General features: G+C 38.7%; 1 protein-coding gene across 1 annotated transcript in view; it reads left to right on the top strand.

Annotated features, from left to right (window-relative positions):
- FBN2 (fibrillin 2) overlaps positions 1 to 26,522 on the top strand; it is a 250,004-nt gene that overhangs the window by 1,075 nt on the left and 222,407 nt on the right. Inside the window, exons 2-5 of the mRNA XM_024193355.3 lie at positions 243 to 325; positions 5,434 to 5,532; positions 6,016 to 6,111; positions 9,583 to 9,678. Of these exons, the coding sequence (XP_024049123.1) occupies positions 243 to 325; positions 5,434 to 5,532; positions 6,016 to 6,111; positions 9,583 to 9,678 (374 nt within the window). The remainder of the gene's footprint in view (positions 1 to 242; positions 326 to 5,433; positions 5,533 to 6,015; positions 6,112 to 9,582; positions 9,679 to 26,522) is intronic.

The following is a 26,522-nucleotide window of genomic DNA, read 5'->3' on the forward strand; positions in this document are numbered from 1 at the left end:
ATGGTTTTGTTTGGTTTGAGGAGGAATTTTGGTTTAAGGTAGTGGTGGAAGGTGCTTTTTCTTTGTTTTTTTTATTTTGCGGGGAGGAGGGGAGTTTGCTTTTGTTTGGCAGTTCATACAGTTTTTCTTTTGTTGTGCGTGGACTGTAGATTCTTTCCCTTCTGCATATGTAAAAAAAACTGGATGTGCCTTTACATTGACTGACATTTTTGTGTGCACATTTATTTGTATGTATGTGACAGGCCAAACGTGTGTGGCTCTAGATTCCACTCCTACTGTTGCCCTGGATGGAAAACGCTCCCTGGAGGAAATCAGTGTATTGTTCGTAAGTGTCTGACTTTAGGTTTTTACAATCTGGTAGGAAATAACCTTCTCTGAATTTTTCTGCTGCATCCAGTATAAGATAGTGGAATATATCTTGTAATTCATTTTGGCAAGTTCAATCTTCTAGGTTACACTTCAAAAACGAAATGATAGATTTAGTGGCTCACAGTTCCTATAACGGAAACCTTAGGAATGCCCCAAACAAAATAGTGATTTGCCAAGAGACATCGATCAATTTAGTTTTAAAAAAAAAAAATCATAAATTGAGTGATCAATACTGAAAAAAGAAAAATGTCAAGCAAATGGGATCTGAAGTTTTCTAAAACTTCTGTGGTAAATTTGGAGTTGCAATATAATGATATGATAGGAAACTTTTTAATATCTAGGTGTGTTCACTTATTTTCCTGCTTGTCATTTTTAGTTGTGTTTTAATAAATATAAAGCATGGAGGCTCAATGATTATTGCACTGGTCATGCTAAATTTTGTGTTGACAGATCTGGCTATTGTTGACATGGTTTGGCAAAAAAAGGAGAGTCTGCTGAGCAGTCTACTTAAGAAAAATTGTGTACCTAAAAAGGAAATATAAAATTTAAGGGTTTTTGTCTGTTAAATTACTGTCCATTTTAGAAGTGTGCGTTTTGCTCTTTGAACTTCAGCTTTAATGAAAACTACACCTGCTCATCCTACCCTTTGACTAACCTGTGTTACTTTATCTAATAAATACATCAAATTTGCAATTCAAGAACACATTGCTCTCCAGTTCTGCTGTGATGTGCTTTGTATTGCTTCAGCTAACAAATCAGACATTCAGTGGGGGATGGGAGGAAAATCTATTGGCTTGTAGAAGTTAGAGATGGAAAGACCTGCCATGTCATTGAGGCCATTGCCTTGGCAGCACATGACTACTGGCCTTTTCACTTTTGTTTATTTTACATAGTTAAGTCAGTCGTGTTAACATTATCTCCAACTACACCAGATATTCTTGATCTTAGGTTGACCTTAATGTTTTACAGGCAAAGGATAATTACAAATTCAGAACATAGAAGACAGCAATACCAAACTAGCTGTTGAATAATAGGAGCACCTGAGTGTGCTTAATTCTATTTTTGTGGTTAATGGTTGACTCTGAAAGTTACTTTAATGTAAAATTTATGAACAGCATATATGGACAAATTTTAAAGGTATTTAGGTGCCTAAAGATGTATCTGGGGTGCCCCATGAGATTTTCAAAGCCCCCAAAAACCTAATTCTCATTGTAATCTCTAAAAATCTGGCCAGTTGTGCATACTAAGGGCCTGATCCTAGAATCTATTCACATGCTAAATTTGAATTTGACTTATTTGCTCAAAGGGCCCTATCCTACTCCCCCTAAACTCAGGATAAAAGTCTCTTGTTGACCTCAGTGGTGCAGAAATTGGGCCAAAATGACTATGAGATTGGGTAAATGGTTTGTACATGATGCTGTTTTTAATAGATGTTTTTGATTATGAAATAGTTTAGGAACACATTTCTACATTCATACTCTGCTTTTGTTGTGACCGGAGACTCCTTTAGAACACTTTGTAGTTAGAGCCTTTTCTGGCCAAACTAAGTGGCTACTCCACTAGCAGTACCCCAGTGGAGATTCATCTTATACCAGCAAAGAGTTCTTTTGCTCGTAGAGCTTATACCAGTTCCCCAAATGAAATAAGCATTGTTTGTTTTTGTTTGTTTGTTTTGCCAGTAAAAATACATCTACATTGGGGCTTTTTGCCAGTTTTAAAAAATGTAAAGAATCATGCCCCTAACCAACCAACATTATTATACTGGCAAAAGTTTCTAGTGTAGACCTGGCCTTACTCAGGAAATAGAGCTGGCCCATTTTTCTGTGGGTTAATAAATGACTTAAAAAATCAACTCTGGGTCTCTGGTGTTGGCCATGTATTGTAATTCGGATGCCTGACTCTATCTTTTCAGTTAGCCAATGAAAAAGGATTCTGTTTTTTTTTTTGTTTTTTTTTTTTTTGCATTAATCAAGGCAATACTACTAATTTTAACAAAACAGTGAATTCAAGTGAATTATCTCTTCCTCTCCCCTCCAATGGGAATTTCTTCAATGATCTTTTTTCCAAATCTGCTCCCTTAGATAGTGATATTTGTTCAGCTACTCTACCCACAACTCCTATAAAAGAGTTGGTATCTATATATTCTGATTTTTGAATATCATCAGACTCAAAATGTCCTCTTTCTGAATGATAAAGATGAATAAGTTTTCTGTGAAGAAAATCTGTTCAAGGTTTTGGTTGTGGTAACTGTCTGAGGACAGTAAAGAGGAAGAAGCATGTGTTTATGGCTCAAATGGCACATGAAGACTCCTTTGCCAACAAGGTCTTCATTCTGCTTTATTTTTAATTCAGTTTTGCTGTTGTATTACTATGATGTCAGATTAGGAGCTGATCTCTCTCTGCTTAGATATCTTGGAAAAGAGTCTCTTGAGGTGGAACTATTTAATTTGCCCATCCCAATTCTTGGGAAACCATGAGAAATCTATTTACTGATAATATGTCAGGTGGCATTTAGCCTGGGGATTATAATATAATATATTTATTGTGACAGACCCAGACCAGTGGGGTACAGGAGTCTGGTAGAGGGCAAATATACTGCTCACTGGATGAGTAGTTTTCTGTTCCCTGAGTGACCAGAGTAGGGACTGCACTAGAGTAATCAGGAACCTGCTAGAATCAATTAAGGCAGGCTAATCAGGGCACCTGGGTTTTAAAAGAAACTCACTTCAGTTTGTGGTGTGAGGAGCAAGGAGCTGAGAGGGTGTGCTGCTGGAGGATTAAGGAGGCACAAGCGTTATCAGACACCAGGAGGAAGGTCCTGTAGTGAGAATAAGGAAGGTGTTTGGAGGAGGCCACGGGGAAGTAGCCCAGGGAGTTGTAGCTGTCATGCAGCTGTTACAGGAGGCACTATAGACCGCTGCAGTCCACAGGGCCCTGGGCTGGAACCCAGAGTAGAGGGTGGGCCCGGGTTCCCCCAAACCTCCCAATTGACCTGGACTGTGGGTTCTTCCAGAGGGGAAGGTCTCTGGGCTGTTCCCCAACCCACGTGGTGAATCTCTGAGGCAAGAAAATCCACCAATAAGCGCAGGACCCACCAAGATAGAGGAGGAACTTTATCACAGTATATGTGTATAGACACATAAGGATTAGTTGAATTTTTGGTAGGCTAGATTAACAATTTGTCATGTATTCCTTGAAAAGAGTTAATTTCAGCACATATTACACTGAGACATCACACTGCATTGCAACTTCTGTTTAAAAGTGTTCATCAGTTTAGAAACTATAATCTGGTTATTTGGTTGGAAGGTCTCTGAGTACTTCCATCATTTTGTAATGAATGCATCCAATTATAGAGATACTGTATGTAACTTTTTTTTTTTTAATCAAATTCATTGAAGTTTAGGTCAGCAGAGGGTAAGGATGCGCAGGGACAACATATTCATAGATGGAAGTGAGAGGTTTTTGCTGTCCCTCTGTGGTGCACCAGGTAACCAACTGAAGAGAGGTGTCCATGGTCTGCAAATGTGAGCTAGGGATTGTGTGACTTTAATGGAGAATTTCAAGGAGCACATGTGAAAAATTGTGCCTAGTTTGGCATTGATAAGGAGCTTCTGTTTTCAGGGGAAAGGTGTTAAGAAAGTTGATAGGTCTCCTAGAGAGAACATTTTTACTTGGCTAATGGAGCAAGAAAACAATATACTTTATTTTTGCTTTGATAAGAAAGTTAGATTTCTTCTCATTTCATTAACATTTTTTCTTAAGTCAGAACCCAGGATACAAAATTCTGGGTCAGATGCAGTCCCTGTCTGGGCTTTCTCAGGTAGTGGCTTGGAACGCAATTTTGCAGACTAAAAATTTCCTTTGCATTCTTCCATCGGGAAGAACAGCGTTTCTGTCTCTTTCCCACTCCCACAAAACTAGTGGAGATGTTAGGCCTTCAGAGCATGTGGGTCTCCCAAGAACCATGGGGGCTGAGGTCATCCACATGTGTACTGTCTTCTACAAGAACTTGTTCTTCAGTGGTGTTTGTGTGGGGTGCTGGCTCCACTAATGTTCTGGAGCTCAAATTCCGTCCCTTGTACAAAACCCCCCACAACATTTATTTGGCTTTAATCAGGACAGAGTTCAGGATTTGGCCCTTAGCATTTTCATGCTTTTATAGTTATTCTGTGAGTGGAACATCCATTAGAGTCAGTGGGGAAATATGCGCGCATGAAGATGGTTAATATTAGCACAGCCTATTACATAACATGTACATACTGCCCAGAGGATTTCATAAATCTACCATCCTAATGACAATATGGAAGTGTTTGCATGTTTGCCTAATTTCATTAATTCTTTATAGGAAGGTTTATTTAACGGGATAATACCACATCTGATAGACCCTAAATATGAACCACTGTCCTCCCTCGAAAGGTCAGCTTGAGCTTTAAAATCTATCTTTAATCAGGAAAGGATAAGTAATTCTCCACAATGAGGTCTGAAATCATTTTAAAATTAACATTTTTTTTAAATACATGACCCAAACAAAACCCATCCAATAACCTGAATTTGTAATATGTAGTGCTTTTGTATTTAGAGGGCATCATGTGCAGTCAAATCTCAGTTTCCTACTTGGACTGTCTTTAGGTCATTCTGTCTAAAACTTATAGTTTTTACTCTATTCCATCGCCTGTTTTGGAGGCTGTTGTTTTTAATTAGGAAAAAGTGGGTTTTTTTGTGTGTTTTTGTTTTTGTTTTCCATTTTAAGGCTACTATTTGGAGAGTTATATTTTGGTCCTTTCCATCTTCAGAGTGTTGCTTTGAATTTGATCACAGAAATGATTTACCAAAAATCAACTCTTTCTACTATTTTTGAGTTTTATTTTGGCATATATCTAACATATTGTTTAACTGCATCTCTGAATTGAGCAATTTTCTGGCTTGGTTCAAGGCATGCATGTTCTCACTTACTTCTCTTTCGAACAATAAGTTATGAGTTTAGTTCATTAACAAGCATTTCTTTTGTAACTTAATTCTGAAAACACTGCTATTCACTGTCTTCTTAAATGCTTTCTTCCTCAGCAATTTGTAGAAATAGTTGTGGTGATGGATTTTGTTCCCGTCCTAATATGTGCACTTGCTCCAGTGGACAAATATCACCTACCTGTGGATCAAAATCTAGTAAGGACTTAAAATATTTGCATTGCTTTTAGAGCGCTCTCTTAAATTGATCTACAATAAGCATCCATTTTTCAAAAATACTTTAATGTATAGAACAAATGACTATTTTTTTAAAAGGTATCACTATATACAAATATGTAACTTATACTTACTGCTTTAGTTCCGTCAATAGGCATTGCTCTCTGAGTGATATGACAAACACGCATAGATGTAATACAATTTTCTAATTCTGAATTTTTGCATAAAAAGTTGGTTTCAAAATCCTTCTAGATATCTAGGAGTAGAAAGTTGTGCCATATATTATTGAAGTTATTTTCCCTAGATTTTATTTTAAATGTCTTGATAATTTGTCTCACAAATGTAAGCATATATAGCCATTTAAAGAATGTGTATCTCCATTGAAGTATGTATTGTGTATATGTGCTTTTGAATGACTTTGCTGTTATAATATTAAAGTTAATGTGTGTATGTGTTCTATTGTAGTACAACAGTGCAGTATCAGATGCATGAATGGTGGTACTTGTGCAGATGACCAATGCCAGTGCCAGAAGGGGTATATTGGAACTTACTGTGGACAACGTAAGTAACTTCTCTGTTTCATGCTTAAATTTGACTAGCAGGGATCAATCCTACAATCCTTGCTCATGTGAGTAGCTTGGCATGTGTAGAAGAACAAAATAATCCAATTCTATACATAAGGTTACATATGCAGAGACATTGTGCCATGTCTGAGGATGTAATACAGAAGTCCCTCACTACGTGGACCAGATGGGGCTGCAACTATGCTACTGTCTTGAGTCCTTTGCACCTCCCACAGAAAGATGTACAATATTACATTAATTTGGAAAACAATAAAATGATTAAAGGCAAGAGAGATTGATTTATGAGGAAAGATTAGAAGGACTGAATGTCTTGTGTGGCCAACTGATTACTAATTAGCAGAAATCTGATAAACAGGTTACAAGTATTTGAGAGATGAGACTGTCAATAAAAGAGGAGACTTGTATAAGGTGGTCTGTAGGTATGCAAGTAGGAGTAAACGAATGAAATAAAAAGAAAAATTAGATTGAATAGCAAGAAAAAAATCTATGATGGAGACATAAGTGGAAGAGCATCATAAAGAAACCTGGGCAAAGCACTGGGGAACATTCTGTGGGGCAACCTTGCACGTGTCATGATATATTAGATGAATTTTCACATTTTTTATGATGATGATTTTGGGGTACTTTTCCCATGAGAATTAGATAATTCTAAAGGATCCTTGGTGGCAAAAGTGCGCGCTTTTTTTTTTTTTTTTTAAATTGCTTTAAAACCTAGGGCTTAAACCCTAGAGTGTCTTACTGAGGCCAGTCAATGGGAGTCGGTTTAGATCCTTAAGCACTGATCCTACAAAGAGCTGTGCATGCGCAGATCCCTGGGATTGCACAGAGCACACTGGAGGATCAGGGCTTTAGTTAGGGCTTGAGGATTTGGCCTCTAGACATAGGACTGAAAGTCATGTTTAAATTATAACATAAATATATTTAAATTAAACCATCGTGTTTTGAGATTTTTAAAAAAACCTTCTTGTTCCACAAAATATTGTAATTCATCCACTGTGTGCTATAAGAGTAACATAGAAGTTGCTTCATTTAATACATGGGACCGACATCTTGAGTGAAAAGTAATTCAGTTTTATAGGCCTTGATAAGAAATACAAGCTTTATCACGCTTCTAGGTAATACTACATTTTTATGTCTTTCCCTTTGTGATATAGTGGTCAGTCGAAGTGGACTCTATGTGCATTTTTTCCAATGTAAAAGATTTAACAAAGAGTTGTTTTGGCACAGAGTAGTCAAGTGCTTTATAACCTGCCCTTAAGCTGTGGGGACCTGAGTTGGAAGACTGCCTAGAAACTTTAAGACCAAAATCTCTTTGCTGTTGCTCAGGCATGTTGTAAAGACAGTGGAACTGTCCTGTAGTTGCAATCTGTTCTTTCAGAGCACATGATATTTCTGCGCAAAACTGTATAGCCTTGGAAATAGTGAGCCCTGAATTAGGCAGAATTGATTTAAGACACTAAAATTAATAATTTTTTCAGTATGACAGATGAAACTCTTTCACAGTCATATTCTATTTATAAATGCATGCTTTCCTAAAGGCCCAGTGAAAATTCTTGCGGGCTTAAAAAGGAAAGGTTGCTCTGAGGGAATTGCGGTATACCAGCAAGATCACTTATTTTGCTAGGAAGTTCATACTTCATTGTTTCAAGAATATATATGACATTGATTGGATTCAAATGGATTTATAGGACATTCATTGTTTGAGTCACCCAAATTTGTACATGGTTTGTGTGTGCAAATTGTAACCCACCACTAGATTTATTACTGGAGAAGGCACATGATATTTCTAGTGATCTGCATCAAAGTAGATAGCTTTAATATCTGACCAGGACACCTTAGGTGACTCACTATTGGAGGCTACCTGGAGATATGATGACTCAATGGATCTCCCAGGTATCCTAGCCATGCTCATTTCTGGCCAGCACTGCCTACTTTTGGGTTTGCACTGTCTGCATACTCGCTGGTAAAGTTGGAGTTTCTGATACCTTTGCCATTATAAGTACCCCATACTAGCAAGCTTGCTCATGTTGGGACCCCACAGGCCTGGGATAACTGACATATCCCAGGATGGAATATAATTATTATAGCTTTAGTTTTTGGGAAACTAGTTTTTTCAGAAAAATCATAATTTTTTTTAATATATGAAGACTGCATGAATATATAGAGGTTATGTAACTAGTTTAATTTGGAAGGATTCCCTTTCTAACTTTATCTTGGTGTCTAACAAATGATTCCATGGTGCAGTAAAACTGCACTGGTTGATCCAGCCACTTGAGGCCTCCGCTTGTGTAAAGGGATCCTGTAGTGCTGTGGAACTACAGTGGCAGCTTGTACTCCACCTCTTTGCCTCCCCTCAGTTGCCTGTACAGAAGTGTGGCTGGGAAAACAGGGGGATTGCTAGAGCACAAGCGTCTTCCTGAGCCATCCCAACTGCCAGAAGGGCTCCTAGGAACCATTGGCAACCAGGGGAATTTACAACAGCCTTCAGGCTGCTTTAAGTCTTGCTTGAGGATAAACTTTATCAGCCTCAGAAGCAGGGAAACCCAGTCGACTTTAAGCCACCTTTGCCCACACAGCTTCTATGCTCTTCCCATGCAGCCCAGGAGTTGAGCTAAAGATAGAGTTCCAAGCATTAAAATATGGCTCTACTCTAAAACCAAAATATGTAAAAGTGGCATCTTTTCATTGAACTGTGATTCTTATGTGTGTTCATGTTGTGTCTGCTAACTTTATGGCAGAAATAAGTTCTTACTACTATTTGTGCCTGTTAGTGCTGCACAGCCAGGGCCATTATTCAGCAAAGCACTTAAGCCTGTGCTTAATTTTAAGCAGCTACTTAATTCCATCCCCATTCAGCAGAGCTTTCTAGCAGGTGCTTAAAATTAAGCACATTTAAACAGGTGCAAATGAGGGTGGAATTTGGCCTGCAAAATCTTTATTACTAGAGATATGTAAGAAGGTTTTCAGGTCCAGATTGAGTTTGTAGGGCAGTTTGAAAAACATTTTTACTTGTAAATTGAGGACTGTAAATTGGAAGAACTTTAACATTAGAGCTCATCAGAAAACAATAAAAAGATCAAAAATAATTTTCTGTTTTACAATGGCACTTTTCAGATTTGATAAATATTTTAATAAATTTTACTTTTTTAAAAAAAACTTGGGAAACTAATCCTAATAAGTTCTTATCCCCAGTTCGGGATTAATGGGTAAAACCGATTTGATCTTTGTATAGCCAATAGTTTTTGAGTTATGAATGAACAAAACATCTCCCTTAGGTTGATAGTAAGTATGAAAAGTTTCAGTCTGAAAAGTTTTTGAGCAGATTTGACTGAAAGCTGTCTTTTAGCCTTGACTATCTGCTACTCTGTACTAATGCCAATGAGGTTTATTTATTTACAAAGATAAACTATGAATATTACATCAGAATTTCAACTTTTTTCAAACACAGCTGTCTGTGAAAATGGTTGCCAGAATGGAGGACGTTGTATTGGACCCAACCGCTGTGCATGCGTATATGGATTTACTGGCCCTCAGTGCGAAAGAGGTAAGAAAAATAGGGAGAGAAAGGAATAAACAAATCTGCAAGCAAGTTTCTAATAAGCCTTTTGTTGTTCAAAATATATTTGTTTCCTTTGTGACTGTAGCATATCTGATAAGTAAGCACAATGCTTTCATTGTGATTGAGGAAAAGCTGAGTTCTTATAGATTTCTCATTAACTTTTGTGTAAAGTCAATAGACAGTGGGCCAAACCCTGCTGCCAGTTACACTGAGTGCACTAGGGCAGATCTGTTTGATTGCACTGGAACCATATAATTGTAACTAAGCAGAATTTGTCCCAGTTTTCCATACAGTAATTGTTTAAGGGAAATGTATAGAGCTATTTATGTTGATGTGAGAGTGCCTTAAAGAAATATTTAAAATAAGAAAAAAATGGATAAATTATAACTGTCTAAGGCCATGATTCTAGAAAGCATATATGTCCAGGAAAGCACATCTTTGAGTGCTTTCCTGAATTAGGACCTAATTTAGTAATTTTATCATTTTACTATTCTTACCGAAGAAGCCATCAGCTTATTTATTACAAGGATAGAAATGTCAGTCCTAGCCATGTCACTCACAACAATGTTGAAAGTATTTAGTACTAAACGTAAGCAAAATTGTTTTTAGTTGAATTTGAACTATAATCGTCATATTAATCTTGAAAGACAATAGTTCCATATATACAAATTTTGAGTAATGTGAATCAGTCAATCAATAAACAGGTTTACAATATATTTTCCTCTCAAAATGTGTTTACTTCAGTTTTTGTTGCAGATAACAGCTAGGAGTATTCTCTTTATTTTTAAACCACAAGGCCTTCAAATGAACAATAATATATCTGACATTGTTCATTACCACTGCCAAATACTTCTGACTTGTCAGGCAAACAAAAAGAATACTAATATTAAATTGAGCCAAAAGTGAAATGTCCCTCAACATACTTTCTAATTTAAAATGTTCTTGAAGACTGCTTTTCAAAATAATCACTAGAATTGTCCATCCTTTAACGTTAACCTGTCAGCATTAATCAAAATTGATGCTGGTTTGATTGGCAAATATAATGTTCTTTGTCTTTCTCTGGCCCAGTTTATTTTCAGTGTGTTTGCAAATAACTTTTCTCATCAAAAAGCATAATGAAGAAGAGAGCAACAGAGATATGAAAAGCTAATGACTAGAATGCATTATCATACCCTCTCCTTAAAATACTCAATAAGATTGCCTTTTCTAAAGTAGTGGCATTGTGCCTCAAGAATCTTGGGTCTCCTATGTTATTTTAAACACCTAAATTTAGGAGTTTTCTCTCCTGTAGAGACAAGTGCTTAGTTCCATTTGCACTAGGGAGATGTACATGCATTGATGGGGAAAATAGACTTCTTAAATTTGAGTTTCATACTGAGTTAAATTCATACCTGGTATAAAGAGGAACAACTTCCAGGGAATTATTTGTTTCAGGTTCAATATAGACAGTGTTCAAATGTGATTAGCGGAAACACTATTTTACCACTTACATGTATCTTGCACTTATTTGGCATACACTGCATGTGTAACTTACATGCTCAATGGGTAGAAGTGTAGCAGGAAAAGAAACTGACACAAGGGAGTAATATAAAGCAAGCCCTGATTCCTGCCATGTATACCCATTGAAAGTCAAATTACTAGCGGTAACAATACTTTGCCACAAGCAGCAGAGTGACGTAAGTGATGAATTTGGCTCTTTGTGTCTAATTGCCTGTTGCTGTCAATCTGAATATCAGATTTTAAGAGTTACCACTGTTAGATGAGTGTTTGGTATTCTAATCTATTACTTATCCAGTAAATCCCATGGGGACTGTGAACTCCAGACCTAATTCTGGTATATTTTGTTTTAGACTAATTAACGAGGAAAGTAATATGAAGCAGCAGTCTGTTGGGAATTATAATTGATATTTATACAAATATATGGAAATCTTCATTGGATAAAATGTGTGCACTTCATTTATATTGGATTTTCAAAGGTGCCTAAGGGAGCTGAGCACCTAACTCCCTGAGGCTGCTTTTAAAATCTCAGCTTTAGTTCAGAGTGGAGAAAACTCTTATACAAATCTAATGGTTCAGGTTATATACAAGGGACATGAAGCTGTTATCTGAATAATAAAACATTGTTTTTGTTGCATTTGGGAAGGTGTTTGTGTGTGAATATTGTTATTTGGTTTCTCTTGAACGTAATAGGCTTGATTCTGATCTCACTTATGCTGGTTTCAGTAGAATGCCAATGCCTTCAAAGGAATTGCTCCTGATTCTCACCAGTGTGAGATCAGACTAAGACTTTCTGAGGGCCAGATTCTGCTATCCTTACTCTGAAAATAGTCCCATTGACTTCAGTGGGACCCTTCATGGAGTAAATGGGCCAAAATCTGGCTGTGAGGATGATTTTGGATTTTTTTTATAGATTGTTCTATGAGAGGAAAGTGCTCCAGCTTATCTATTTACAGTTTTGTTGAGTTTTAGATGTCAGTCCCAGAATATGCTTTCTGACATGCATTAGGAACTTTAGATTCAGATTTTCAAAGCCACCTGAGGTATTTGGATGAACAAAATTTAGGCAACCAAATCTTTTAGGTGGCTTTCAAAGTCTTCACCCGAGTGTACAGGAACACAGAGTGGCATGCCACATAGGGATGACATCACCTGAGGTTTAGCCTGCTGTATATAATAACTGACCAGCAAGAGAATTAGCTTAATTAAAAATTTCAACCATAGTAATTCTGTCCAAATTCCGCTTTCTGTAACACTGTTAAAAGTACAAAGCAACTCCATTTAAATCAATGGAAGGAACTGTGAGCAGAATTTTGCTATATTGTTATATATTCTGGAAGTCATGCAGACTTTTTTTCCAGCCTGATGGTGAAAGCAGAACCAGTATCATACTATTACATGCTTTCCTTTGTTCATTTAATATCAACAAAGGTCTGACTGTATGATCCTAATCTGACATTAATTGCTCAGTCTAAATGCATGCTTACTCAGTAATATAATATCATTACTTGAACAGGCAATATATGTTATAGGTGTGGTAGCATATTTTTGATGTGGGGTTTAAAGCAATCCTGCTAGAAGTTTCTGAAATAATTAAAGATGGAAAAAACAATTGTGGATCTGGTCTCAAGGCTTATTTTAAACAATGTATGTCTATGGATTAATATACTTAGTAAAATTAAACGGGGGGGAGGGGCACTTTTTGAGGAAGGGAGGGGGAGAGAGAGAACAATGTTTTCAGGCACAACTTTAAAAATACTTGGAAGATATTTAGAGTTTGTAAGTCTTCTCATTATGGGTGAAATTCATCAATCCCTGCACAGAGCCTGGGTACAGTAGGGATTGGTGGGAGTGGACAGAATCCAACCCCAACTCAGTGAGCAGGTTGCATGGCAGAAGTGCAACCACCGTGTGGCCAATATTTTAGCCTATGGGCTGGGATAGCAGTTCATTCTCCTAGTGCCCCCTTGTATGGATGTTTCTGACCACAAGATCCACATGTCCACAGATGTAGTAGTCACATACTCAGCTCACCCTCCATGCTTGCCTTCAGGCTGATAAATCTGGCTTTGGCAATGAGCCCACCTTTGTAGCATGCAAGAGGCATCCAGCTCTCCCTTTTGGTCTGCTCAGTCTGAGCCACCATTATTTAGGGGGTATTGGAGAACTTAAGTGGTATGTGAGGACTGTCTGGAAAAGGTGAATTTCAGCCTGTGTTAACAGTAGATGTTTGCTGTCTTTCAAAAAGTTTTTCCATGTATGAATATTGATCCATCTATTCCTGTGTGTGTGTGTGGTTTTTTTTTAAAAAAAAAAAAAAAAAAAAATTGAAAAGTATGAAGTAATAAAAAAAAAAAAAAAAAAAAAAAAAAAAAATTGAAAAGGATGAAGTCATGAGCAACAGTATTGCTCATTAAAAATATATGCCCAACATATATTTTGGTCATTTTAAAATTATGGGAAACATTAATCTCATGTGGTTTATGTAAACTAGCATACACAGAACTCTGTAAAATATAATGCATGTCTGTTCTTTTCAATGGCAATTTGCAATTTACATTCTTTCCTTTAGTAATAAAATAAGATCATGCTTTACAACATGATGAAAAAGGCCTGATTCTTATGTACAGTGGTGGTAGTAGGCACCTTAATAGTCCACCGTAAAATAAACAAAACAAAACTCTGTAGTTTGCTTCTGAAACAAGCTTTTTAGCAACAGTCCTTAATTTTTAAACTAAAATTTTATAGTTAAAGTTTAGATGAACTTCCCTTGTAAATCGCATTAGAGTTTTAAGACTTCATCTTGTTTACTTTTTACATTACTGTATTTTCAAATGCATAGTTTTTATTGTTCTGGAAATTAAGGTCTTTTAAATTAGGTATTTCCCCCCTAATGTATAACACATGTAGCTTTCCTTCAGATTGGCCTCCCAGACTCAGTTATATGATAAAACGTGACTGCTTGTTCAGCTATCTGGGCTCCTAGCAGACTAATTTCCGGGCTGGAGACAGGAGGCTGAGCAGTAACTAATGACTGGCATGATTACAGTATTTAACTTGAGACTAGCTGCTGGGATAACAAGAAAGTAAAAACTGTTTTGGAGCGCCTGCCTTATTTTCTTCTGATCTATACAATGACCTTTTGTACTTACTATCAAAAGCTTTTCTTGTGGTCAACTCCTCCTCTTTGGTTTGTAGACACATTAGGTTCAGTCTGTTGGAAAGTTAAGGCACTTGATTGTGTCTGCTTAACATTGAATGAGTTATGAAAAGGTTATATACTGAAATAAATATTCTGCCTCCAATAAGCCTGTGTGTATGTGTGTAAAATAATCCCACCATTCAAAGGCCCAATCCTTATTGCATGCACACAAGTAGTCCTTACTCATGTGAATAGCCCCACTTACTTCTATGAGACTACTTGAGAAAAGATTACTTGCATGAGTAAAGGTTTGTAGGGCCAGGTCCTTCATTCAAAGGAAGCTTGCATCCTTGTATTTCTGCACACAGTGCTGTCTTTTAAAATTAATTATCTCGGAGGTGTACAGGCCCATATCGAAAGACAGCGAGAGTCTGAGGGAAAGAAGAGATGTTGGTTCCACTGTGGGCTACAGGGAGAGGGAAGTTGTGCTGGCCCCCTGCCAGAGCACTGCAGAAAGAGAATCCTTGGGCTTTGGTGCTGATATGGAGGCTCACTGTACATGGATGTGGTGGTGCTGGAAGGGATTGGGGAGTGGGAGGCAGTGGAATAAGGTAGCAGTAAATGCCTCTTGAGTCTTATGTGGCAGGTTGGACTGAAGTCCTCTATGAAAGCTCCTCCTTGTCCTACGAAAGGTACATCAAAGAGAGGGTCAGACCACACACCAGTATTCATGATGTCTTTTGATGGTAGCAACAGCGTGAGAAAGAGAAGCAGTTCAACAGCTTCAGTGCATGTGGTGAAAAGTCCTTTTGGAACCATTTGAAGGTCTTGGACTTTAGACTTGTTTAGTGCCTCAGAGCTCAAAAATTCTGGAGAGCCTGCAGCCACACAGATGACCAGGTTATTTTCAAGATACCTGTGTCATCTGCTAGCCAGCAATGCTGTTGTACTACAGCTCAAGAAGGATATATACCTTATAAAGTCACTTGCTTTATTTAAATTGCCCGCCATTGATCTCTCTCATACGCATATGGCATCTGCAGAGCAACAGTCTAGAGATGCAGTTGTAAGTTCATAAGCCATTTCAAGGTCTCCTCTGTGGTGCTGGGGATACCATCCATTTCACCTTTGAATCCATATTTGCAGTACTGCATTGTGTGCGACGGGTTGGGTGTTCTCATCGCAGTTGCACAAAGGGGAGTCTTCGTCCTGCCCCCCCCCCCCCCCCCATGTCCGTCAACTAGCTGGGTCGTCCATGGTTTGTTTGGATGCAGTTCAGCGTGATCCCGAGTCTGCCTGGCTGGTTGAAACCAGGAGGGCAGCTGGTTGGGTCAGTAATAATGTGCTTGTTTGGAAAGGTGGGTGAGTTCCAGGTACTTGGCCATTGCCTGGCTGGCTCCAGAGACACGAGGTGGCTGTATGTGGTTTATAGAGGTTTTAGCAATTTGAGGAATAGTTGGGATATGTTGTCCAAAACCTGCCAGATGGAAAGCTCAGGTAGTCATTGGCATGTTTATGTTCTCATGCTGTGGCTATATCTTGACAGATAGCTGAAGATTTAATGCTTGCTAATACAGAAAGCCACAGTAGTGGTGCTGATTTTAAAGTTCCTGTGATGATTCACATGGTCTAATTCAGATATCTATCCACCAGTTGGGTATGGCAGCTTCCTGTGCACAGCACTGTGCCAACTGAGTACACCAGGGTAAAGGCTGATGTTTGTAATAGTGGGGCAGTTGATTAGCAGGAACAAGCTGGGCAACTTTTGGATAACTTTGATGCAAGTTTTCACTTTGGAGGCTACTTTCTTGAAGTGGCCAGTGTGTGGTCAAGAATGACACTGAGATGTTGACTTTGGGCATACTGCACAGTTTCACTACAAAACTCGACAATTAGAGTGTTTGTGCAATTCTGTTATTAAGGTGGAAAGAAGAGACTAACGATTTGCTTGGATTTGGTCTCAACTTCCATTTTTGCAAGCACTCCACCAAGATCTTAAGGTCAGATGTAAGGGTCACTTCAAGTTCTTTAAAACTATAGGCCTCATGTGTGAGCGCCAAATCATCAGCATATGCAAACTTCTGCACTATCACTTCAGGTATACCACTTGTGCAGACATTGAAAAGTGTGGAAGAGAGTACAGAGTCTTGTTGTAGCACATTACTCAAAGTGTGTGGCTTGCTGGTTTGATCTCTGAGGTATACGTACATCCTTCGGCTACTAGGCATGGGATTCTGCAGCTGGAGAATCTGCATGCATTGGATAAGTTTGGAAGGATGGACGGCTACCGAAACTGGCCAGACTGGGTTGTATGTCACTGACAGATCAATGAAAGCAGTACCAGTCATAAGTTTTCAGTGGAATCTGGCCGAGACGTTTGTAGTGAGGGCCAGGACCTGGTCATAGCAACTTCTGTGCAGTTGGAAACCAGCTTGCTCCTTGGGTAGGCTGGCTTCCACAACAGGACTGATTTGGTTCAGAATCATAATCTCCATCATCTTAAAGGTGGTGCTAAAGAGGGAGATTCACCTATAACTAGAAGGGTCATCTACAGGTTTTCCAAACTTTAGGAGTGCAATGAGCTTGGCTTCTCTCTACACACAGGAACTTTTTCATTAGTCTTCAGGATGCTGGTGAAAAGCTGCATCATCCAGTTCCATGCCAGTGGACCCAGAATATATGAGAACTTAGGATAGATGCAGCCTTTTCCCAGTTTGATGTAACCATTGCAGTGACAAATCGCTTTACTTGTGAATGGTCCAGACCATGGGGTGATGGAGTGCATGTGGATGTCACCTGCTGGAGTTCGTGCCAGACTTGTCTGATATTGATTGTCCATTGGCTGTTTTGATGTCCACAGATGTTTAGCAATGATGGCATTAGCTTTCATGTGTGGCCTAATGGCATGTGTGGGATTTGTAGGCCCCAGGTGTCTTAGCAGGTTCCAGGTGCATCTGCTTGAGCGTGTGAAGTTTAGACCTTCTACACATTCAAGCCACCATTTCTAACAGTGATGCCAGGAGAGCTTATCCAATTTCTGGGTCTCTACAGTCGTCATATTTGTGCAGGAGCTCTTGGCTCTCTGCAGTCCATACAATGACCTGTGTCCCTAAGGGATGTTATCCTTGGTGGTGGTGGTGATTAGGAGTTCAGTAAAATGGTCAAAAGTTTTCAGCATTGAGGGGAATGTGGGAGATTGTATTCTCCACAGTTGTAGTGAAAGTGCCCTGGTCTGCTTTTTGAATTTCTAGTGCAGTGCCAGTTTTGAGTAGAGAACTGGGATTTGAATGCCACTAGGGGTCAGTACTGGTCTGTGCTGTCTGTTTGGGAAATTGTCAAGGGCCATCTGCAATGCAGGTATCAGTGTGCCTGTATTGTCTTTAGAGATGAACATCAGGGCAGCATCCCACCATCCATTATGAACTAGGAGCCGGTGTTTAGCACAACCGATGCTCTAATTACCAATAGGCTAATTTTCTTTGTCACAGGAGGCACAGTGAGGTACATTTTATTGTTGTTTGCATTACTGTAGCACCTACCAACCTTACTTGAGATAGTAGTCCCATTGTGCTAGGTGCTGTAAATACACATAGTAAGAGTCAAGCTCTGCCACAAAGAGCTTATCATCTAAATAGACTAGACAAAGGAAGTAGTATTATTTTTTTCCATGTTACAGATGGGGAACTGAGGCACAGAGATTGGAACTTGCCCAAAGTCTGTGGTAGAACAAGAAATCAAACCCAAATTTCTTTAGTCCCAGCCCAGTGCTTTAAATGCAAGGCCATTCTTCTGTTCTTAGAATGGATAATATTTGCTGCCATAAGTACGCTCCCTGAGTGACAGTGTGACCAGTAGTGAGAGAGACTTTGAGCGGAGAAGGAGGAGAGGATAATATGGAAGACTTTTTTGTGAACAGTTACTCAATGATGTCATCATGTGCACCATGCTGCCCACCAGCCAGCAGTAATCTTGTGACAGCTGCATACTGGTCTCTGGTGTTCCACTGACCACTTCTTTCTTTCTTTCTTTCTTTCTTTCTTTCTTATGGTGATTTCAGTGCATAATAAGCAGAACATTTACCAGCTGTAGTACAGTGACGGTTAGCATACCAGGTTTGTCTCTGTCAAGTTCCTTTTATTTGCATCTAGCTGACAAACATTTGTATTCAACTGCTCAGTGGCTGAAGCTCTCACCACACCAGCGGGAAGGAGAGGGTGCTCTCTAACTCTGCTTTCCCTAGAGGAAGGGGAGCTGAGCTCTTTATTTTATTCCCTGCAACTGCTCCAATCTTTGAATGGCTGGGAGGCTTCAAGACCAGGCTGAGAGGTCTGTGTAACTGCTGCTGATACTGCTGGCAAACCTTATTAATTTCTTACACCTTTGTAGTCCTGTGACTGGATATGTGCAGTGCTCGTGCTTTATTCAACAGTGTTTTCTAGGTGGAGGACTGTGTTTAGAGGTCTTTATATTACTGCTTCTGGGACAATTTATTCTTTTTTTTTTTTTTTTTTTTTTCTTGAACTATGGTTAATTTATTTTGGAATACCATGACTGCTTATCTCTGAGAAAGTGGAACCTCTTTCCTACTCGTCTTTGTGAACATGCGTTAGACAGCAACTTAATTCTTTTGTCACTACAGAGCTTGTAAGAGATGCCAGACTCCTGGAGACTGAAGTCCTTTGTCTATCAATGGAATTGGTACAGAATAGGAAATAGGAGAGCAAGATTTTCTACTCTTTTCAATCAGTGTGCCTCAATTCTAACTTTGAGGGAATACCTCTAAGGGTAGTTTAGTCTCCATCCCCATTTAGTCCTTGGCCTCTGTGCTGAGAAAACTAGCACATTTTTGGCATTCATTATAACATCACTTGTTCAGCAGGAACTGCACAGAGAACCCCAATTAATATAGTCCACAGAAGAGCCACTACAATGATAGCCGCAATGAATTGGATTCATTTTAGTGATCTAGGACCAGATTTTTAAAGACGTATTTAGGTACCTAAACATTAGGGCATCGATTAATCCCAGTTAACTCACATGATTAACTCCAAAAAAGTATCAGGGGATAGCCGTGTTAGTCTGTATCTACAAAAACAACAAGGAGTCTGGTGGCACCTTAAAGACTAACAGATTTATTTGGGCATAAGCTTTCGTGGGTAAAAACCTCACTTCTTCAGATGCATAGAGTGAAAGTTACAGATGCAGGCATTATATACTGACACATGGAGAGCAGGGAGTTACTTTGCAAGTGGAGAACCAGTGTTGACAGGGCCAATTCAATCAGGGTGGATGTAGTTCACTCCCAATAATAGATGAGGAGGTGTCAATTCCAGGAGAGGAAAAGCTGCTTCTGTAATGAGCCAGCCACTCCCAGTCCCTATTCAAACCCAGATTAATGGTGTTAAATTTGCAAATGAATTTTAGTTTTGCTGTTTCTCTTTGAAGTCTGTTTCTGAAGTTTTTTTGTTCAATGATAGTGACCTTTGAATCTGTAATAGAATGACCAGGGAGATTGAAGTGTTCACTTACTGGCTTATGTATGTTGCCATTCCTGATGTCCAATTTGTGTCCATTTATTCTTTTGCAGAGGGACTGTCCGGTTTGGCCAATGTACATGGCAGAGGGGCATTGCTGGCACATGATGGCATATATAACATTAGTGGATGTGCAGGTGAATGAGCCCTTGATGGTGTGGCTGATGTGGTTGGGTCCTCTGATGGTGTCGCCAGAGTAGATATGGGGACAGAGTAGGCAACGAGGTTTGCTACAGGGATTGGTTCCTGGGTTGGTGTGGTGTGTAGTTGCTGGTGAGTATTTGCTTCAGGTTGGAGGGTTGTCTGTAAGCAAGGACTGGCCTGCCTCCCAAGGTCTGTGAGCGTGAGGGATCATTTTCCAGGATAGGTTGTAGATTGTTGGGCCTGTCCTGCAGTAGGTGATTTCTGGGTACCCGTCTTGCTCTGTCAATCTGTTTCCACACTTCCCCAGGTGGGTATTGTAGTTTTACGAATGCTTGATAAAGATCTTGTAGGTGTTTGTCTCTGTCTGAGGGGTTGGAGCAAATTCGGTTGTATCTTAGGGTTTGGCTGTAGACAATGGATCGTGTGATGTGTCTTGGATGGAAGCTGGAGGCACGTAGGTATATATAGCGGTCAGTAGGTTTCCGGTATAGGGTGGTGTTTATGTGACCATCACTTATTTGCACTGTAGTGTCCAGGAAGTGGATCTCTTGTGTGGACTGGTCCAGGCTGAGGTTGATGGTGGGGTGGAAATTGTTGAAGTCCAGGTGGAATTCTTCAAGGGCCTCCTTTCTGTGGGTCCATATGATGAAGATGTCATCAATGTAGCGCTAGTAGAGCAGGGGCACTAGGGGACGAGAGCTGAGGAAGCGTTGTTCTAAGTCAGCCATAAAAATGTTGTCATACTGTGGGGCCATGCAGGTACCCATAGCAGTGCCACTGACTTGAAGGTATAAGTTGTCCCCAAATCTGAAGTGGTTGTGGGTGAGGACAAAGTCACAAAGCTCAGCCACTAGGCGTGCTGTGGCCGCCTCATCAGGGATACTGTTCCTGACAGCTTGTAGTCCATCCTCATGTGGAATATTGGTGTAAAGTGCTTCTACATCCATGGTGGCCAGGATGGTGTTTTCAGGAAGAACACCAATGCATTGTAGTTTCCTCAGGAAGTCGGTGGTGTCTCGAAGATAGCTGGGAGCACTGAGAACGTAGGGTCTGAGGAGAGAGTCCAAATAGCCAGATAATCCTGCTGTAAGAGTGCCAATGCCTGAGATGATGGGGTGTCCAGGGTTTCCGGGTTTATGGATCTTGGGTAGCAGATAGAATACCCCTGGTCGGGGTTCTGGGGGTGTATCCATGTAGATTTGTTCCCATACTGTAGCTGGGGAATTTCTTGAGCAGATGGTGTTTCTTTTGATATTCCTCAGTGGGATCAGAGGATAGTGGCCTGTAGAACGTGGTCTTGGAGAGTTGCCTGGCAGCCTCCTGTTCATAATCCAACCAGTTCATTACAATGTAAAACTTCAGAGCCTACAAGTCCACTCAGCTATTGGCTGAACAAGAAGTAGGACTAAGAGAAAAAAGTTTGTTTACATTTACAGGAGATAATGCTGTCCTCTTATTTACAGTGTCACCAGAAAGTGAGAACAGGCCTTCACGTGACACTTTTGTAGCCTGCATTGCAAGATACTTATGTGCCAGATATGCTAAACATTCGTATGCCCCTTTATGCTTCAGCCACCATTCCAGAGGACAAGCCTCCATGCTGATGACGCTCGTTTAAAAAAAATAAATAAAATGTGTTTAATTAAATTTGTGACTGAACTCCTTGTTGGAGAATTATATGTTCCCTGTTCTGTTTTACCCACATTCTGCCATATATTTCATGTTATAGCAGTCTTGGATGATGACCCAGCACACATTATTCGTTTTAAGAACACTTTTTTGCTGCAGATTTGACAAAATGCAAAGAGGGTACCAATGTGAGATTTCTAAAGATACCTACAGCACTAGACCCAAGATTAAAGAATCTGAAGTGCCTTCCAAAATCTGAAAGGGACGAGGTGTGGAGCATGCTTTCGGAAGTCTTAAAAGAATAGGGTGACCAGATGTCCCGTTTTTATAAGGACAGTCCCGTTTTTGGGGACTTTTTCTTATATGGGCGCCTATTACTCCCCACCCTCGTCCCATTTTTTCACAGTTGCTATCTGGTCACCCTATAAAAGAGTAACAGTCCAATGTGGAAACTACAGAACCCAAACCACCAAAAAATAAAATCAACCTTCTGCTGGTGGCATCTGACTCAGATGATGAAAATGAACATGCGTCAGTCTGCTCTGCTTTGGATTGTTATCGAACCATCATCAGCATGGATGCATGTCCTCTGGAATGGTGGCTGAAGCATGAAGGGACATGTGAATCTTTAGCATATCTGGCACGTAAATATCTTGCAGTGCTGACTACAACTGTGCCATGAGAAAGCCTGTTCTCACTTTCAGGTGACATTGTAAACAAGAAGCGGGCAGCATTATCTCCTGCAAATGTAAACAAACTTGTTTGTCTCAGCGATTGGCTGAATAAGAAGTAGGACTGAGTGGACTTGCAGGCTCTTAAAATTTTACATTTTTATTTTTGAATGCACTTTTTTTGTACAGAATTCTACATTTGTAAATTCAACTTTATAATAATGAGATTGCTCTACAGTACTTGTGTTAGGTGAATTGAAAAATACTATTTCTTTTGTTTTTTACCATGCAAATACTTTTAAACAAAAATAAACAAAGTGAGCACTGTACAGTTTGTATTCTGTGTTGTAATTGAAATCATATATTTGAAAATGTAGAAAACATCCAAAAATATTTAAATAAATGGTACACTATTCTATTATTGTTTAACAGTGCGACTGATCACGATTCATTTTTTTAATCACTTGACAGCCCTACTAAATACCTTTTTAAAATATGGCCCCTAGATGTGGAAATTGACCATATGTCCTTGATAATTCCCTGAAAAATATAGTTCCAGTGTTTCTATAGAGCACATGCTAAATAAATTCAGAAACATCTCCTTTTTCGGGCACTCTTAGAGATTTTATGAAAAACAGAGTAACAAAGGAGAGCAAATGAGTGTTTGTTTATATATTTAACATACATGTTTTGATTTCTGTTCCATTCTTGTGAGGATATTTCTTTGAATTAGTCAACATTAAAGGCAGCATTTTGTATTCTTGTTGTAGCCAAATTTCAAACTAGCTTTGAGATAGTAAAGGAAAAATTATAACCCACCCCCAAAGTCTAATATTTTCTGTATTCCATGCATTTTTCCTGAATTTCCTATATTGGCACAAATATATCAAAATGCTGAAAAAGGGGAAATGGGGAAAGAGAACAAGGGAATGGAATGAAGATGAGGAGAGTGAAGATAAGTGAGGGGATAAAAAGGAGGCAAGTAGGAGAGAGGAAGAGCAGAAGAAAAGGCTAGAAAAACAGTGGTAGGGAAAATCCGAGCTATCAAGGGAATATATGTTTCCCCATTATCCTTCAGCAAAAGGATGAGATTTCCACACCAGCTGTAACTCCATTGATGACTCTGAGAGCTCTTCCATGAAATTATTGCATTGTTCTCCTGGTCTTTAAGGGATTAGAAATCTGTAAGAAAAGGGACCTAGGTATTTCAAAGATCCAGTTGAGGCCTTTCCCTGTTATAAAATGTCATAGCTTCATAGACTTCAATGCAGCTATGACAGTTTACACCAGCTGAAGCTCTGCCTTACAGTAGATAGCAGTATGACTCCTTTGTCCTCTTACTTTCTTCTGAGAGTTGCTGTTTTTATCAGCAGCAAGAGCAAGTAGAAAATCACAGATGTCAAGAGAAGAAGAAACTGGGAGGAATTGAATTTAACGTTATAAGCATGTCAAATTGAAAAGAAATTGAAGAGCTGTCATGATATAATGTATCTAATTAAAAATTTTATACAACATAAAAATCTGCAATGATAAAATATTCTTTCTGCTGGTTTCTTTCATAGTTTCATCATGTCAAAGCATCATGTGATGACACTGGCTTCTATTAATTGATGATTTCAAGATGTTTCATAACTTATAGAGACTATAAAAGTTCATGTAAATTTAATATTTGCTTTCCATTTTTCCTCTACCAGAACAGAATGTGGAAAAAAATACTCTGTAGTTTACTGTAGTTATGTAATACTATACAGATTGCCAACATACATCCAATGAGCCACCTACAATACCATACATGTGGACATTCACAGGAGGAAACATTGCCATAGAATAAGGCATGTTATTCCAATTGTGACCACACAGTATTACATTTAGTATCAAGTATCTTTGAATTCTTCCACAGTAATTGGAGGCCAGAACCGCATGAGTAGAAGGTAGGAGTGAAACACTACCATTTTGATTTAGTAGTGTGTTATGCCCACTGTGTACTAACTTTGTATAGGTGTAGATGACTATATATGATGCAAGATAGTGGAGGATCATGCCTATTTTTTCTCTCCTAACCCAAATTTGTCTACCAGTATCCAAGACATTCCTAGCATAACCCCATCTAGATTATTTGATAAGACACTCACTATAATATGCATTTATTAGGTAGTTACGTTAAAAATTATGTTGTCAAAGAGGTTATGGAAATGACAGCATATTTTTCTATTGCTTTAGGTATGGATGGATAACTTACTAACAGAATGTGAAGGAGGCCTAAAATAGACTTTTTGGTACTTCTGAATGATGTGGTGAAATATCCTGTCACAACCAGATCAGACACGAAGTACACATTTGCCTTTTTTTAATATACCTATTCTAGCGTGTCACTTATTTTGACATAGATGTAGGCAAGATATTTGGCAGGGCTGGTTGAATAATAAAAACAGATCCAATAATATTTTGAGAATAAAAACACAGAATTGGTCATTATTCGTTATTTGTGGATGAATCCTGGGCATTGATATTCAGATATTTTCATAAAATGTTTCATGAATCTTAGCAAAGATGAATATGCATCTGAAAATGTGGTGTTCATCATTTTGTTACTCTCCTGTTAAAAAAAGAAATTTGAAGTATCCAGGCCATGGAAAGTAAACAATACCATGTGACCAATCATATGACAAAAACAAATACTAAATACTCAAAGTAAGCAGTTTGTATAACTAGTAAACTGAATTATTATCTGAAATGATTTAGTGAATGACTAATATATTTATAGAAATCAGGATTGTTTCAGAAACTATTCTATAACCAAAAAGGGATACATTTATTCCATAGCGCACATTATTCTTACTGCAGTAGTGTCTATTGGAAGTGGGGAGGAAGCTAAAACATGGTCAAAATAAACCCAAACTGTTAGCAACCTATGTATAGACAGGAAATCCCCTTCCTGTGTGAGCCTCTATAAAAGGATGTTTGAGATGGAGCAGATTGATGGGAGTCCTTTTGGGAAGAGGTACTGGAAGAGCCATATGTATTGGTCATTTTGCTCCCTGGAGAGAACTGTATGCTCAGGCTGTCTCTTTTTGTGACTTGTCTGGAGTTTAGAGGAGTCAATGCAGGGCCAGATTACTTGACTTCCTGACTTTCCTGAATTTTAAATGTCATTGGTTATTTGCTCCAGATTTTTATTCAGTAAATTTAGCAGCTGTAAATGACAGGAATATCATTGAAAACGTGAAAGTTCAGTGCTATCAGAAATGAAAAAAAAAAAAACAGAAACGTGAGTCTCCTGGAACACACAGAGTATGCTATTAATATGATTCCTGCTGCCATTGCTATAGCTCTTGTTAGTCTATGCATTACTTGATCTGCAATATTCTAGTTTATTGAAGTTGTGTTAAGAAAAATGGTTATTTAAAAATGCTCATTTAGCTTTTCTCAGATGAGTCTTTTTATGTAGTGGATTTTTGAAACATCTGATCCCCTTGTTAGGATTAGCTGGACAGTTTAAATTAGCCAATGAATTTAATAATACCAAAGCAGCTCAAAGGATGAGAAGCTAAACAGATCAAGAAACAAAACCTAGTGGATGTAATACATGCAAAGAGATGAGTAGAGCCCTTCACGGATTCAAAATTTGTATCTGCATTTGATCCGAGATCTGCAAATATGGTCCATGGATATCTGCAGTTTTGCTGGGCTCTAGAGATGAGAGATGAAATACTCATTATACAGCAATGAGCTGTTAAAATAGGAAGAAAATGAGGTCTAGAAACAGACTGAATAAAATTAAAGCAGTGAAGATAAAGAGTAAGGAGCTAGATGAAGTAGGAACTGAGAGAGAGAGGTGGTCTTGACAAGTCCTTTGGCAAATGATCATGAACTGGCTTTAAATGCTGAAGCCTTCAAAGCCAGTTCATGATCTCCTTTCAAAACATTAAGGATTGAGTGGGGTAATAGTAACCATCAGCACATTTTAGAAAGTTGTAGTGAAGTATTAGATGAAAACATATTGAGATACTGATGAACTCGTTGAGATGTTAAAAGAAGAGTGGCAAGAAATTTAGATAAGAAATTGCAGAAGAAGGGAGAACAAGGGATAAACAGCACTAGCGCTTATTAGATTTTTAATGGACAGTGACAAACTAGTATGAAGTAAGAATTCTGCACAAGAAATATTCTTGGAAAAGCATCTTCTTAACTAGCAATTGAGTGGCCTAAAAT

The sequence above is a fragment of the Terrapene carolina genome, unplaced genomic scaffold (genome assembly GCF_002925995.2).
Source record: "Terrapene carolina triunguis isolate 2854851 unplaced genomic scaffold, T_m_triunguis-2.0 Scaffold113, whole genome shotgun sequence".
NCBI classification, from domain to species: domain Eukaryota; kingdom Metazoa; phylum Chordata; order Testudines; family Emydidae; genus Terrapene; species Terrapene triunguis.